This window comes from Xenopus tropicalis, chromosome 4 (assembly GCF_000004195.4).
Source record: "Xenopus tropicalis strain Nigerian chromosome 4, UCB_Xtro_10.0, whole genome shotgun sequence".
NCBI classification, from domain to species: domain Eukaryota; kingdom Metazoa; phylum Chordata; class Amphibia; order Anura; family Pipidae; genus Xenopus; species Xenopus tropicalis.
Window position 1 is genome coordinate 129,827,321 of NC_030680.2, and position 13,861 is coordinate 129,841,181.

Consider the following 13,861-nt stretch of genomic DNA (forward strand, 5'->3'; position numbering starts at 1 on the left):
AGGTCCCATACCTGTACACTGAAAATATTGAATAACTGATACCATTAACTGGTAGCCCATCCGTTTAAAGCTCCTCTGTTTATTTTAGAACACCAAAATGGGAACCAAGAAGGGTGTGTTTTACCACCGCAAGTGCAAAATGTACAATTCCTCCTGTTTTTACCCAAAATGCAGTGGGTTTCCCAACAATTACAGGGAGTGTAGCATTCGATGTTATGTCCGATGAGTTACTCGCACAACTGGTTTTTTGTTTTGACACAAATTGGACACAATTGCACTGAAAATTGTCAGGATGGCCCAGCATTAAAATGACACCGGCACGTCTTTAGGCGCAAGTCTGTTGCACATATTGACACAACTCATGGGGGGAAAGCGGCAATTATTGGTAGCTCAAAACTATTACAAATGCATTCAGTGATTGGTATAACCCCCAGGGGCCCAGGCCCAGATACAATGGTACTGCCAGAGTTTGAGTTCCCTAATACTCTTCCGCAATATCTATATATACACAAATAAGTGAGGCACATTTGATTTTTTAGAGTCCCCTGTCATTTACTATTTCTATTTGCTTCTCCTGTATATTTTTTAAGGTTGCTATAAATAATATTTGGGGGGAAATGTTTTTGCAAGTGAAGCAATCAATCACTTTTTAAAGGGTTTTGCCTTCTTGGTTGCAGCTCAAACCTCATAGGTCGGTCCCCGATGGTTTTATAGTTCTTTTCTAGAGGAATACTTTAATCTTTTAGTTTTTAGCAGGGAATGTACTGTCACAATCTGCCTACATTGCTATAATACCATTCACTTTCTAGAACTTTTTGTTTTGTTGATTCAGCGTGAGTTTGTTTTTTGTTACATATGCTAAATGCAAGAATATTAAGGCGACTAGTTCCCTAGTGTTCTATTACTTGCCTTTCAACGTTCTAAACGTTCTATAAACCTCAGCCTTTTCTACCAACTGAGATTTTTGCTCTTCACATAGACACAGCATTTCTTGTCCCTGCTGGAGTTTTTCAGTTGTCAGAAGGGTCGGACTGGGCCGCCGGCACACCGGGAAAAATCACGGTGGGCCTCGGCTCTAGTGGGCGTCCCAGACCCAACCCTTGCCGGCGCTCCCCCTGCCCGACCGCTCCTGCCCTGACGTATTAAATTTACGCACTCGGGGGAGGATGTCGGGTGGGGGGCCCTGCGAGGAGGGTTAGGGGGGCTCGTGTGGGGGGGGAGCCGGCAGGGGCACCTGTAGGGCCCCTGCAGAGGGAGCCCCGGTGGGCCCTTTACCCCCTAGTCCAACCCTGGTTGTCACTCCACAGGCAGCATAAAACAGACCATGATATTAAGAAATAAAACATATATACGTTTTTAATACAACATGGAAAATACTGCAGAAAGAACAGATGTGTCATTTGTCAAGTGATCATATGCTATGTAAGCATAAAATCTTAAATCCTACTTTTGCCAGATACTCAATTACATTGTAGAACAACATGCTAATACAGTGATCCCCAACCAGTGGCTCAGAAGCAACATGTTGCTCCCCAACCCCTTGGATATTGTTCTCCATGTCCACAATACAGCTGCTTATTTTTAAATTCCTGGCTTGGAGGCAAGTTTTGGTTGCATTAAAACAAGGTGTACTGCCAAATAGAGCCTCCTGTATGCTGCCAGTCCACATAGGGGCTACCACATAGCCAATAACAGCCTTTATTTGCCCCCCCCCCCCCCAGGGACTTTTTAATGCTTGTGTTGCTCCCCAGCTCACAGGTAAAAAAGGTTGGGGACCCCTGCTCTACAACAAGGATCTTCTAATGAGACCAAATGTCCTCATATTCTGATCACAGTCTGTGCCAGATTGGACACACTCTAGACTGGTCTACTGAGTAACTGTATGAACAGTAAGGGCTGAACAATGTGTATGGAGCACCAATAAGCCCATCATCTGGCCAACTGAGAGCTGATGGATAATGGATAATTTGGTTCTTCTTGTGTAAAACCAGTTGGGACTGCACCCATGCGGCACAGCTTTACTTCTGTATAAACATTTTAGGAAATTATAAGAAGAAACATAGAATATTCTAATTAAACACTAGGCAAAAGTTGAAGAAAACATGGCGAAGATCCCTGAGCTTCTAGCGTTGGCGTAACGAACATGAAGGCCTCTGGTGGTACGGAAGCCTCTTCAGTTTAATAACTGTGCAGGGCAACTCAATCCAGAAGAACACAGGGTTGTATCAAGTGAAACAATCATTCTTCATGGTAAAGCTGTCCTTCACAATAGTCAGCAAGCACTAAGATAAGTCCTTTAGGGCAAATAGAGAAATCCTGTCCATGTGAAGCGTCTGCATTTGCAAGTTACATATAATCCTTTATGAGCGAGAGTGTCTCTTGGCAGCAATAAAGGCACCTCTCTTGCTGTTGCAGAATGAATAAATCCATCACCAAAAAGTGAACATTAATGAAACCAGCACAGTGCCCCTTAGCCTTTAAATCATCAGGTCTGTGGAATTTTGTGTTTGAATCCTGATGGGATAGAATTCAAGGGCCTCCGGTCTGGATTCTCTATGTCTCTCATCTCCTCAATGAAACAAATGACTTCAGGTTCATTCACAAGGTGGAAGCTCACAATGTCCTATCAGAGCAAATAAGTTTGACATTGAAAATAGGAAAAATGCATACAAAGGCTCATTCAATTACTGATGCAGTTTAATGTGCAATCTGCAACATTTGTAAAGGTGGCCATATACGGGCCGATTGTAGCTGCCGATATTGGTCGATTCGGCAGCTTATCGGCCCGTGTAGGGGCAGAAACAAGGGGCCTGCCCGACCGATATCTGGCCTGAAATTGGCCAGATATCGATCAGCTAGGTTAAAAGATTCAGTCGGATCCGGGAAAGCTTTGGCTCGTTGATGCGGTCCCCGAACCGACTGCCCCATTGCCGCCAATATAATTCGATCGTTTGGCCCCACGGCCAAACGATCGAATTAGCCTACAGGCTCCCCGATATCGCCCACCCGTAGGTGACGGTGGGTGACGGGTGACGAATCTTAACGTGTATGGGGACCTTTATTCTTGCAAAATGCCATGTTTTTTCCCTAGAATTTTTTGAATACTTAAATCAAACACAATTTCCATGGACTGACACAGAAAGGGCATCTAACATGTTTCTGGTAATTTCTGAAACTCTGGTACAGATATGGGATTATTATTATTTAGAAACTCATTATCCAGAAAGTTCAGAATTACAGGAAGGTCATCTCCCATAGACTCTATTTTAATCAAATAATTCCTTTGATTTCCTTTTTCTCTGTAATAATAAAACAGTACCTGTACTTGATCCCAACTAAGATATAATTACCCCTTATTGGGGGCAGAACAGTCCTATTGGGTTTATTTAATGGTTAAATGATTCCCTTTTCTCTGTAATAATAAAACAGTACCTGTACTTGATCCCAACTAAGATATAATTACCCCTTATTGGGGGCAGAACAGCCCTATTGGGTTTATTTAATGGTTAAATGATTCCCTTTTCTCTGTAATAATAAAACAGTACCTGTACTTGATCCCAACTAAGATATAATTACCCCTTATTGGGGGCAGAACAGCCCTATTGGGTTTATTTAATGGTTAAATTATTCCCTTTTCTCTGTAATAATAAAACAGTACCTGTACTTGATCCCAACTAAGATATAATTACCCCTTATTGGGGGCAGAACAGCCCTATTGGGTTTATTTAATGGTTAAATGATTCCCTTTTCTCTGTAATAATAAAACAGTACCTGTACTTGATCCCAACTAAGATATAATTACCCCTTATTGGGGGCAGAACAGCCCTATTGGGTTTATTTAATGGTTAAATGTTTCCCTTTTCTCTGTAATAATAAAACAGTACCTGTACTTGATCCCAACTAAGATATAATTAATCCTTACTGAAGGCAAAGCAATCCCATTGGGTTTAATTAATGTTTATATGTTTTTTTTAGTAGACTTATGGTATGAAGATCCAAATTATGGAAAGGTCCATTATCCAGAAAACCCCAGGTGCCAAGCATTCTGGATAACAGATCCCATACCTGTCCTACATATAGGGAAAAGAAGAGATTCATACCTTGGGAGACATGGTTTCCCCATAGAAAAGACTCACTATACTCCCAAAACAAAGGGATGGAATGGCGGATAACCCCACCTCCGTACAGCATAAGCACAGTTTCAGTGAAATCTCAGGTGCAGTATTATTGACTATTTGTATGATACAATTAGGTGTTTTGCTGTGTGTGGTATTGTCCATCAGGTGTATAGGACTAACTATAAAAGCATTATCATATATCAATAGAGCCCCCTCCCTTCTCACCAGAACTAATATCTTACCACTTTCTGTGGGGTTAGAAACTCTTTTAGTGCCTCCTTGGGTTTTGGTATCGGAGGAAACATCTTCCCGAGAAGCTGAAATCTACAACAGATAATGAGATATTTGCTTGTTATATGAATCTGATGATAAAGAGAAGATACACCCCGTGTAACAGTTATACTACTCCTTCTACTGTTGCAGCCATGTAGTAAGGAAGAACGCATTTTGTGCAATATGCCAAACAGGTGATGCAAAGAGTTTTATTACCAGTTTCTGTGTAATCACATGAGGTTGGTGGGTGCTAGCAAAGTAAAGGGGGCCATACATGGGCCAGTAAAAGCTGCCGATTGGCCTGTGCATGGTGTTGTCTGACAGGCCTGCTGGACAAAATTTTTGGCAGAAAAATTGGGCAGATAATGTCTGAGTAGGTTGTGTTGCCATCAGATCAAGACCAAATCACACATTATTATGTAGTCCTCGATCTGGTGGCCTGCATAGCTCCAATTTACAGTTACCGTCCATCCCCATCCCACAGGGATCGACCCCCGTTTCAGAATCTCAGTCCCCATAGAAAAAGCCCCAGGGAAGCGTCCCCACCTCATATCTGCGTGAAAAAAAAGCATAGAGCACACGGAACTCTATGTGCTGCCTTAAGTGAATGGCTGGGGGGGCAGTCTGATTACTGCCGTGGACTGCCGACATGATTGTTTTTTGGTTTTTTTTGGAACCCTTGACTGAGCCGCTGTGTTAGAAGGTCTAGATCAAATGCCTGGTGTATATCTGCTGCTGGTGAGTTCCCATTATATAGATTTTACATGAGAGGAAGAGTGGGGGACATTTTTTTTATAAGTCTGTAAACCAGGGTCAGACTGGGGGGTGAAGGGCCCACCGGGACTCCTGTCCCAGGGGCCCTGCAGGTGCCCCCAGCCAGGCGCGTCCCCTAACCCCCCCCCCCGCAGGGGCCCCCCACCCGATTTCTCCTCCGAGCGCGTAAATTTGACGCATCAGGGGAAGAGCGGTCGGGAGGGGGAGCGCCGGCAAGGGTCGGGTCTGGTCCGCCAGGGCCCGCTAGAGCCGGGGACCACCGGGATTTTTTCCTGTGTCCCGGCGGCCCAGTCCGACCCTGCAGTAAACTGGAAAGTGAGGTAGAAGGGAAGTAGAATAGTACTTAAGTTCTTTTCACTATGAAGTTGGCACTGCACATACACAGCTATATATATTTTGGAGCATTTGACATCAAGCTGGCACTTTTTTACTGTTACATGTTATAGGGGCATTTTTTTATCTATAAAAATGCATACAGTATGTACTATTCTGTGTATTATTGGGCCATTAAACAAGTTTTATATATAATACATTTATAGTGCAGCTGCACTGGGAAAATATACAGGGGAGGAAATATGTGGATATGTGAGCGTGTCCTTGAGTGGGTGTGGCCATAAAAGTGGGCTTGGTCTCATAAAAATGCCAGCTGTCCCTGGATTTCATTCTCAAAATCTGGTCACCTTCCTCCAGTTATGATCTAATCATTGGCCCAAGGGCAATATGACTGGATCAACCCAATATTGCCCACCTCGAGGTGTGCATATTGGCGAAAGATCTGCTCATTGACTAAACTTGCCAAATGAGTGGCTCTTCATATGTGTGGCCAGCTTAATAAGGCTGTAAAGCTCGAGTGCCGCTTAGGCTGATTGGTTCCTGTGTCAAACAGAGACCTTGGCATTAAATCACTGGTGAGAGATAAATTGGCAATTGAAGGGTTAAACGATGATGATGAAGCATGGGAGTACCTGAGCAGATAGAGGCAGCAGTAAGAGAATGGGCGAGCCGTTGCACCATCTACCCCTCTACAAATGTGCAACCTATTATCTAAAAAAAGCTGATCTCAGTGGAAGATTAAGTTTGACTACATATAGTTACAAATGTATATGGGTGTTACTTTGGTTCTGCTGCTTTTGGGGTATCTAATACCAAGACCCAATCATTTATTTCCTAAATTTGTCTCTGTATTCTTCACCCACAAGCAGGCTGTACGCTTGAGCCTTCCCTGGCTACGCTGCAATTAAAACATCCTATATTGGTTTAAAAAAAATCTATAATCACATTACTCAAATTGTTCTGTTTCAGACAAAGATAAAAATAACCTTTGTTCTCCATTAAGGCTTTTAAGCTAATTAACCAATAAACACACTTTTAAGTGCCGATTAATTGGGATCTGAATGGCTTTGAATGGCAATGCCTGAAATAACCAGTTTATTCAAGCAGTCACATAATACACCTAATTAGGGTCTATACAATTTGTTTAATTAGCTCTCAGCAGCCATTGACAGCTGTGGGCAGTCCCCTCGCTCCACGTGTTCTCTGCACATTTATTCTGAGACCATACCTGCCCTCTGTCTCTGCGCTGCCTGTACATGGGATAGCCTACGTGTATATAGATCAAGCATTAGCCCATGTGAATCAACTAGTCACGCTGGTGAATCACTTGGTAGCAGATGTGACTTAGTTACTAACCCATTTAGATGAATCAACAGCATAGGCTGATTATAATGCATCATTGGTGGATCTTTTAGTAACCCTGGTCAATCAATCAGTAAAAGACCCATTAACTATGGCCCAAACGTCTGTGTACTTTGCCCTCCAATAGATGCCTGTAAATTATCCACATATTAAATGGTTGTCTTCCCTGCGTGTACTTTTTATACCGTAAAATTTCTCACGGCTGTGTATCCTAGCAGTGCTATATAAATAAAGTTTTACATGGCAACATGATCTGGGGTGGGTCAAACCCAATAATCAAAACAATCTGCATACCAAGTAAAGATTTTTGGCCCCAAATCAGTATTTCCTTAGCTTCCAGCATTATACAGTATCAAATGTTTTAGCCCAATTTTATGTTTCAGTTCATGAAGTACTGAACTGTTATGCTGAAAAGCTCAGAATTACGGAAAGCCATCTCCCATAGACTCTATTTTTATCAAATAATACAGATGTTTAAAAATGATTTCCCTTTTCTCTGTAATAATAAAACAGTACCTGTACTTGATCCCAACTAAGATATAATTACCCCTTATTGGGGGCAGAACAGCCCTATTGGGTTTATTTAATGGTTAAATGATTCCCTTTTCTCTGTAATAATAAAACAGTACCTGTACTTGATCCCAACTAAGATATAATTACCCCTTATTGGGGGCAGAACAGCCCTATTGGGTTTATTTAATGGTTAAATGATTCCCTTTTCTCTGTAATAATAAAACAGTACCTGTACTTGATCCCAACTAAGATATAATCCTTATTGGAGGAAAAAATTAATCCTAATGGTTTAATTCATGTTTAAATGCTTACTTAAGGTATAGTGATCCAAATTATGGAATGACCCCTTATCTGGAAAACCCCAGGCCCCAAGCATTCTGGATAACGGGTCCCATACCTGTATTATGCACAGTAGCCATCCATACCCTGTAAACTGCATGACAATTGGTATAAAATAATACTTCATAATCATAAGAAAGGTTAAAAACAGTGTTAAAATCAACACCAAGGTGTATTCTAAGAGTATCACATATACAAACTAAAGTATATGGCAAACTAAAGATGAGAGTTTAACTTAGGCCATTCAGTAAGAGACTGAGAGTTGCCCCTAGTTGAAATAAGGTGACTTTTATAGAGGCACCATCTAATTGGCCAAACAAGCCCAAAATGGCCAAAAAAGGAAAAAATAAACAACAACCAAGAGTCAATTGGTAGTAACTTAATGTAATGTACTCTATTGACTCACCAAAAGGAGACTGAGTGTTAAAGTTTCACCTAATATGAAAAAAACCGTCTTGTATAGAGGCACCATCTCACTGCAGGCAAGGGCAGGGGGGAAGGGAGTTCTGACTATATACAAGACTACCCAATTGCACCCCAGTGTGCTTATTACCCACTCATTCCCTATCTAGTTTAAGCCAAGCTGTAGAGACAAAAAAGAAAGTTATTGTAAGTGCCCTAAAAGCCAAAAGAGTTAGTCAAAAAATTATTAAAAAAAAAAAAAAAAAAAAAATTGTAGAAATATAATTAATAGCCTGACATTATGTCCTATTATTCGCCTATACTCTGTGCCGGTTAAAAGAAATCACTAAGAGCAATGCCTGATGCATGTTTCGCTGTAATTGAAGCTTTCCCAAAGGCATCGCACCCACCAATACATCCCTCATTTGAACCCAGAGATCTCAAAGCTAATGGCTAACTGACTACTAGACATGCAGGTTGACTGCCCCTCCTTTATTTACTCCCTAAATGTTCACAGTAACTAACTAAACCTATCACGCTAGGCTACAAAAAGCCACGTAATAGGAAGAATATTGGTAAACACTGAGATACATGGTCTACCAAAGAACATTGCAATAGAACCTATAAAAATAATCTCCTAGATGTTGATATTAGTAAGGGGAAGATTTGGCAGTAAATGAGAGTAATGAGAATCAGGAAAATACATTAATATAGATAATTTAGAGAAAAGAGGTTAGTGTTGTGCTTTCATTCAGACCACTGGGGGATAAAGAATTGAGGGGAAAAAATCCACTGACATTTCTGATGTAATTGCATCTTATCTACATCCCCACTTCTGATATTTTTTTGAATATGTGATAATCCCATGGCCACATCTCCTTGATGTGATTCCAAAAAATATCACGCTACAGAAGTCAACTTCTTAATATGTTGTGCATTAGTCAATGCTTTATAGATATTTTGTATATGCTCCAACATACGTTCTTTATATTTAGTAGCTAGTTTATTACATGGGCACTTAGCACGTAGACCTCTCTCACACCTCTCTCACATCCTGTATAAAAGCAATTTTGTGCCTCTATATGCTCATAGACTTCTAAAATCCTTATAATTTGAACTTCATGGTACATTGTTCCCTTTGGTTCTTTATCTAAATGGCCTTAGCTACAATGGTACTGTATATAGCTGCACCAAACATGAACTGCAACCGAACAATGCTGAAGTCTGGTTTGGACTCCACATGTAAACAATGGAAACTCATACAGGTCTGAAACTGTCAGAAGAGTCAGAAACTCCTTTCTAAAGGTAAGGATTATAAAGACATCCCCTTGATTGCCAGACCCTCATTTTAATTAGCTATGAAGATAGATGACATACATACATCCTTATGTTAAAGATAAACACATATAAACACATATATATACAAAACAGATGAATAGGAAACTTACCTAGAACACACATAAATAAGAACCAGTCCTGTTACAGTCAGACAAGCAAATCCAGCTATTAAATATATATTTATCTTGTCCTCGACAGTATTTTCTAAGGAAAAAATGAATTATTTATTGTTATGACAATCATGACACTAATAAACACACAGCAATAGGCAGTTTTGATTTACTGCAATAAAGAAAAAAGCAAACATATTTTACGCAGTTTCACAGGCTTGAGCAAAGTGCAATTTTTCCTGGGAATAAAGTGCTTGGGGTTCCCTAGTGTGCCCCTTAGTGCTCTAACACTTTCACCCCAGGTAAATATAAATGACCCCTATAGGGTTTTGCCATTTCTTTTTACACTCATTAAAAAAATACAAAATCAGTCCTCAATCAGTTATGTTATTTTACTTACCTACATGAAAAGGCTCTGTCCAGTTACTATACAGATCCTTGTTAGTAAATATTCCTTTTCGTATTGCTCTCACCTTCATCATGTGGTTCGTCCATGGGGGCTGCAGTTTCCCATTTTGTAACATTGGTACTTTAACGATCTGTGTCTGAATAAAAGAACATAGTAAGTAAAGGGATTTTTATACTAGCACTGGCGCGGGGGGGGGGATTCTGGGTAGTTTACGGTTAGGATGTTTTAAATCAGAATATGAAAATGTGGGCACCTGGTGGAAGTACATTGCTCTAGGAACTAGGTATAGGTATGGGACCTGTTATCCAGAATGCTCAGGACCTGGGGTTTTCCGGATAAGGAGTCTTTCTGTAATTTGGATCTCCATAACTTAAGTCTGATAAAAATCATTTAAATATTGAATAAACCCAATAGGGCTGTTCTGCCCCCAATAAGGGGTAATTATATCTTAGTTGGGATCAAGTACAGGTACTGTTTTATTATTACAGAGAAAAGGGAATCATTTAACCATTAAATAAACCCAATAGGACTGTTCTGCCCCCAATAAGGATTAATTATATCTTAGTTGGGATCAAGTACAGGTACTGTTTTATTATTACAGAGAAAAGGGAATAATTTAACCATTAAATAAACCCAATAGGGCTGTTCTGCCCCAATAAGGGGTAATTATATCTTAGTTGGGATCAAGTACAGGTACTGTTTTATTATTACAGAGTAAAGGGAATCATTTAACCATTAAATAAACCCAATAGGGCTGTTCTGCCCCCAATAAGGGGTAATTATATCTTAGTTGGGATCAAGTACAGGTACTGTTTTATTATTACAGAGAAAAGGGAATCATTTAACCATTAAATAAACCCAATAGGGCTGTTCTGCCCCCAATAAGGGGTAATTATATCATAGTTGGGATCAAGTACAGGTACTGTTTTATTATTACAGAGAAAAGGGAATCATTTAACCATTAAATAAACCCAATAGGGCTGTTCTGCCCCCAATAAGGGGTAATTATATCTTAGTTGGGATCAAGTACAGGTACTGTTTTATTATTACAGAGAAAAGGGAATCATTTTTAAAAATTAGAATTATTTGCTTATAATGAGTCTATGGCAGATGGCCTTTTCGTAATTTGAAACTTTCTGGATAATGGGTTTCCGGATAAGGGATCCCATACCTGTACTGTGTATAGAAAATGGGTCTACACCAGGCATGTTTGACTTTGTATATGATACAACTGATGGTCTCTAGTCTTCTGACTAGTCTTCTAAATTTTGTTGCATGAAAGGCTAAAGCCAAGTACTGGTTGTGTTGGTATGGGAAGTGTAATATTTATATACTGTGCATATTTTTTCCATCAAGTACAGTAAAAAAATGTGTTCTTATCCTTATTAATCTGATATCTTCAATAAGCTAACAGTAAACTGTAACGCACAGCAGTTCCCATCTTGTCAAACAGTGGCTACTACAGCAAATAAAGTGCTGTCTTGTATAAAAAAGGGCATTGACTCAAGGGATGAGGACATATTTTTGCCGCTTTATAGGTCCCTGGTAAGGCCTCACCTTGAGTATGCAGTGCAGTTTTGGGCTCCAGTCCTTAAGGGCTCTGGTACACGGGGAGATTAGTCGCCCGCGGCAAAACTCCCTGCTCGCGGGCGACTAATCTCCCCGAGTTGCCTTCCCTCTGCCATCCCACCGGTGAACATGTAAGTCGCCGGCGGGATGGCAGACGCGGCTGGGCGATTTCGGGAAATCGCAGAAAAAGCCTCGCGAGTCTTTTTCGGCGATTTGCGCGAAATCGCGCCGCCGCGTCTGCCATCCCGCCGGCGACTTACATGTTCACCGGTGGGATGGCAGAGGGAAGGCAACTCGGGGAGATTAGTCGCCCGCGAGCAGGGAGTTTTGCCGCGGGCGACTAATCTCCCCGTGTACCAGAGCCCTAAGAAGGATATTAATGAGCTGGAGAGAGTGCAGAGACGTGCAACTAAACTGGTAAAGGGGATGGAAGATTTAAGCTATGAGGTTAGACTGTCGAGGTTGGGGTTGTTTTCTCTGGAAAAGAGGCGCTTGCGAGGGGACATGATTACTCTGTACAAGTACATTAGAGGGGATTATAGGCAGTTGGGGGATGTTCTTTTTTCCCATAAAAACAATCAGCGCACCAGAGGTCACCCCTATAGATTAGAGGAACAGAGCTTCCATTTGAAGCAGCGTAGGTGGTTTTTCACGGTGAGGGCAGTGAGGCTGTGGAATGCCCTTCCTAGTGATGTGGTAATGGCAGACTCTGTTAATGCCTTTAAGAGGGGCCTGGATGAGTTTTTGAACAAGCAGAATATCCAAGGCTATTGTGATACTAATATCTACAGTTAGCAGTTATTACTGGTTGTATATATATAGTTTATGTATGTGAGTGTATAGATTGGTAGGTGTGGGTTAAGTGTGCTGGGTTTACTCGGATGGGTTGAACTTGATGGACAATGGTCTTTTTTCAACCCTATGTAACTATGTAACTATGTAACTATGTAACTATGAATAACCTAGTTTGGGTTTTAAGTTACTGAGCAGGGTGTTTATTGCCAAATGCACAGAGTGGCACCATCTTGTCTCCCCAGCAGTTAAACTAACAAGTGACACTAAAAAAACATTTACTTTATCTCTGCCTTTTGAGAGACATAAGGATACCAAATACCTTGTTACTGCCAGTCTCCAGGTTCCAAATCATAACCTCATATTCAAAGTAACCTGGGAACAAAGAATATGGTTTGTCCCAACTGAGGTTCTTGGTGTCACCCCCCTCAGACAAAGACATATTACGAGGAGGATTGATTGTCTCTGTGGAAAGTGGAAAAATAAACACAATTAGATCACTCACCAACATGTGCACCTCACAGGACTAAATAAAGGCAGCCATACACAGGCAGAGTTTATTTGGGTCCTTCAGACCAATTCAGCAGCTGATCTGCCTGTGTATGGGAACCCCGACGGGCCTACCTGACTGATATCTGGCCTAAAATTGGGCAGATGATGGTCAGGCAGGTTTGTTTTTCCATCGGATTGGGGACTGCATCTCATTGATGCTCTCCTCACTCCGACAAGTCTGTTGCGAGCAGATCTTATGGTGTATGGTCACCTTTAGATTAAAAAAAGAGCAGACTTCTGTTCTAACTGTTCTAACTCTTTGTTTTGTCATTGGTTGGCGAGCTCACCCATGTGTTCGGCGATGTACATGTGTTGGAAGCCTTGGATTTGGAGGCTCTTGCTGGACCCATTGATGTGCACAAGGAATTTGCCAGGCAGACTTGAGATTAATTGCTCCAAAGGAAATTGGCAGGCAACAGAATTCTCTCCCTGTGAATTACTATAACACTTCTCAATTCTCTTCTTGTAGCTGAAAAGAAATAAATGACAAAACATGACATGAGCTTTCCAAAGAATATAATACAATGCTTCCTCCTTATTATCATTTGCCTCACATAGAGAGCTTCTTGCTTTATGGTGTCCATTTTATGAAGTGTCCCTCTTTGCCCCATGCAAAATCCCTTTAATATTTGTTTATAGTTGTAACCAATAAGCTTCATGTTTCTATATCACTCACTTTAGGAGAACTCAAAAGGCTAATTCTCATCAACGGGGCCTATTTATTGGTGTTATGATATGGTCACTAGCTTCCTCAAAAGCTTTTAGTTGTACGCCATTCCACTGAAATAGCTGTTTTGCTTTTTTTTTCATGTGCCAAGCAATTAGGATGAAATTATGGGAAAACACATTCCCATTATTACTAGGTTCCTCCAACGATCTTATCTTTCTCTGAGTGCTGAGCTCTTCTGCAAAGCCTGGAAAAGCAGCTGCAGAAAGTGGAATGGTCAGTGGGTTTTAATGTTTTTTGGGGATATTTA

At 40.9% G+C, this 13,861-nt stretch overlaps 1 protein-coding gene across 4 annotated transcripts in view; it reads right to left on the bottom strand.

Moving 5' to 3' along the window:
* Positions 1-1,330: 1,330 nt before the first annotated feature.
* il5ra (interleukin 5 receptor subunit alpha) overlaps positions 1,331-13,861 on the bottom strand; it is a 35,517-nt gene continuing 22,986 nt past the window's right edge. For 2 of the 4 annotated variants that reach the window (XM_012960586.3, NM_001123462.1), the window contains 6 exon segments: positions 13,172-13,353; positions 12,655-12,797; positions 9,963-10,107; positions 9,563-9,656; positions 4,361-4,442; positions 1,331-2,623 (listed from right to left, as the gene is read on the bottom strand). In XM_012960586.3, coding sequence (XP_012816040.1) covers positions 2,486-2,623; positions 4,361-4,442; positions 9,563-9,656; positions 9,963-10,107; positions 12,655-12,797; positions 13,172-13,353 — 784 coding nt within the window. In that variant the 3' untranslated portion in view covers positions 1,331-2,485. 4 annotated transcript variants of the gene reach the window in all.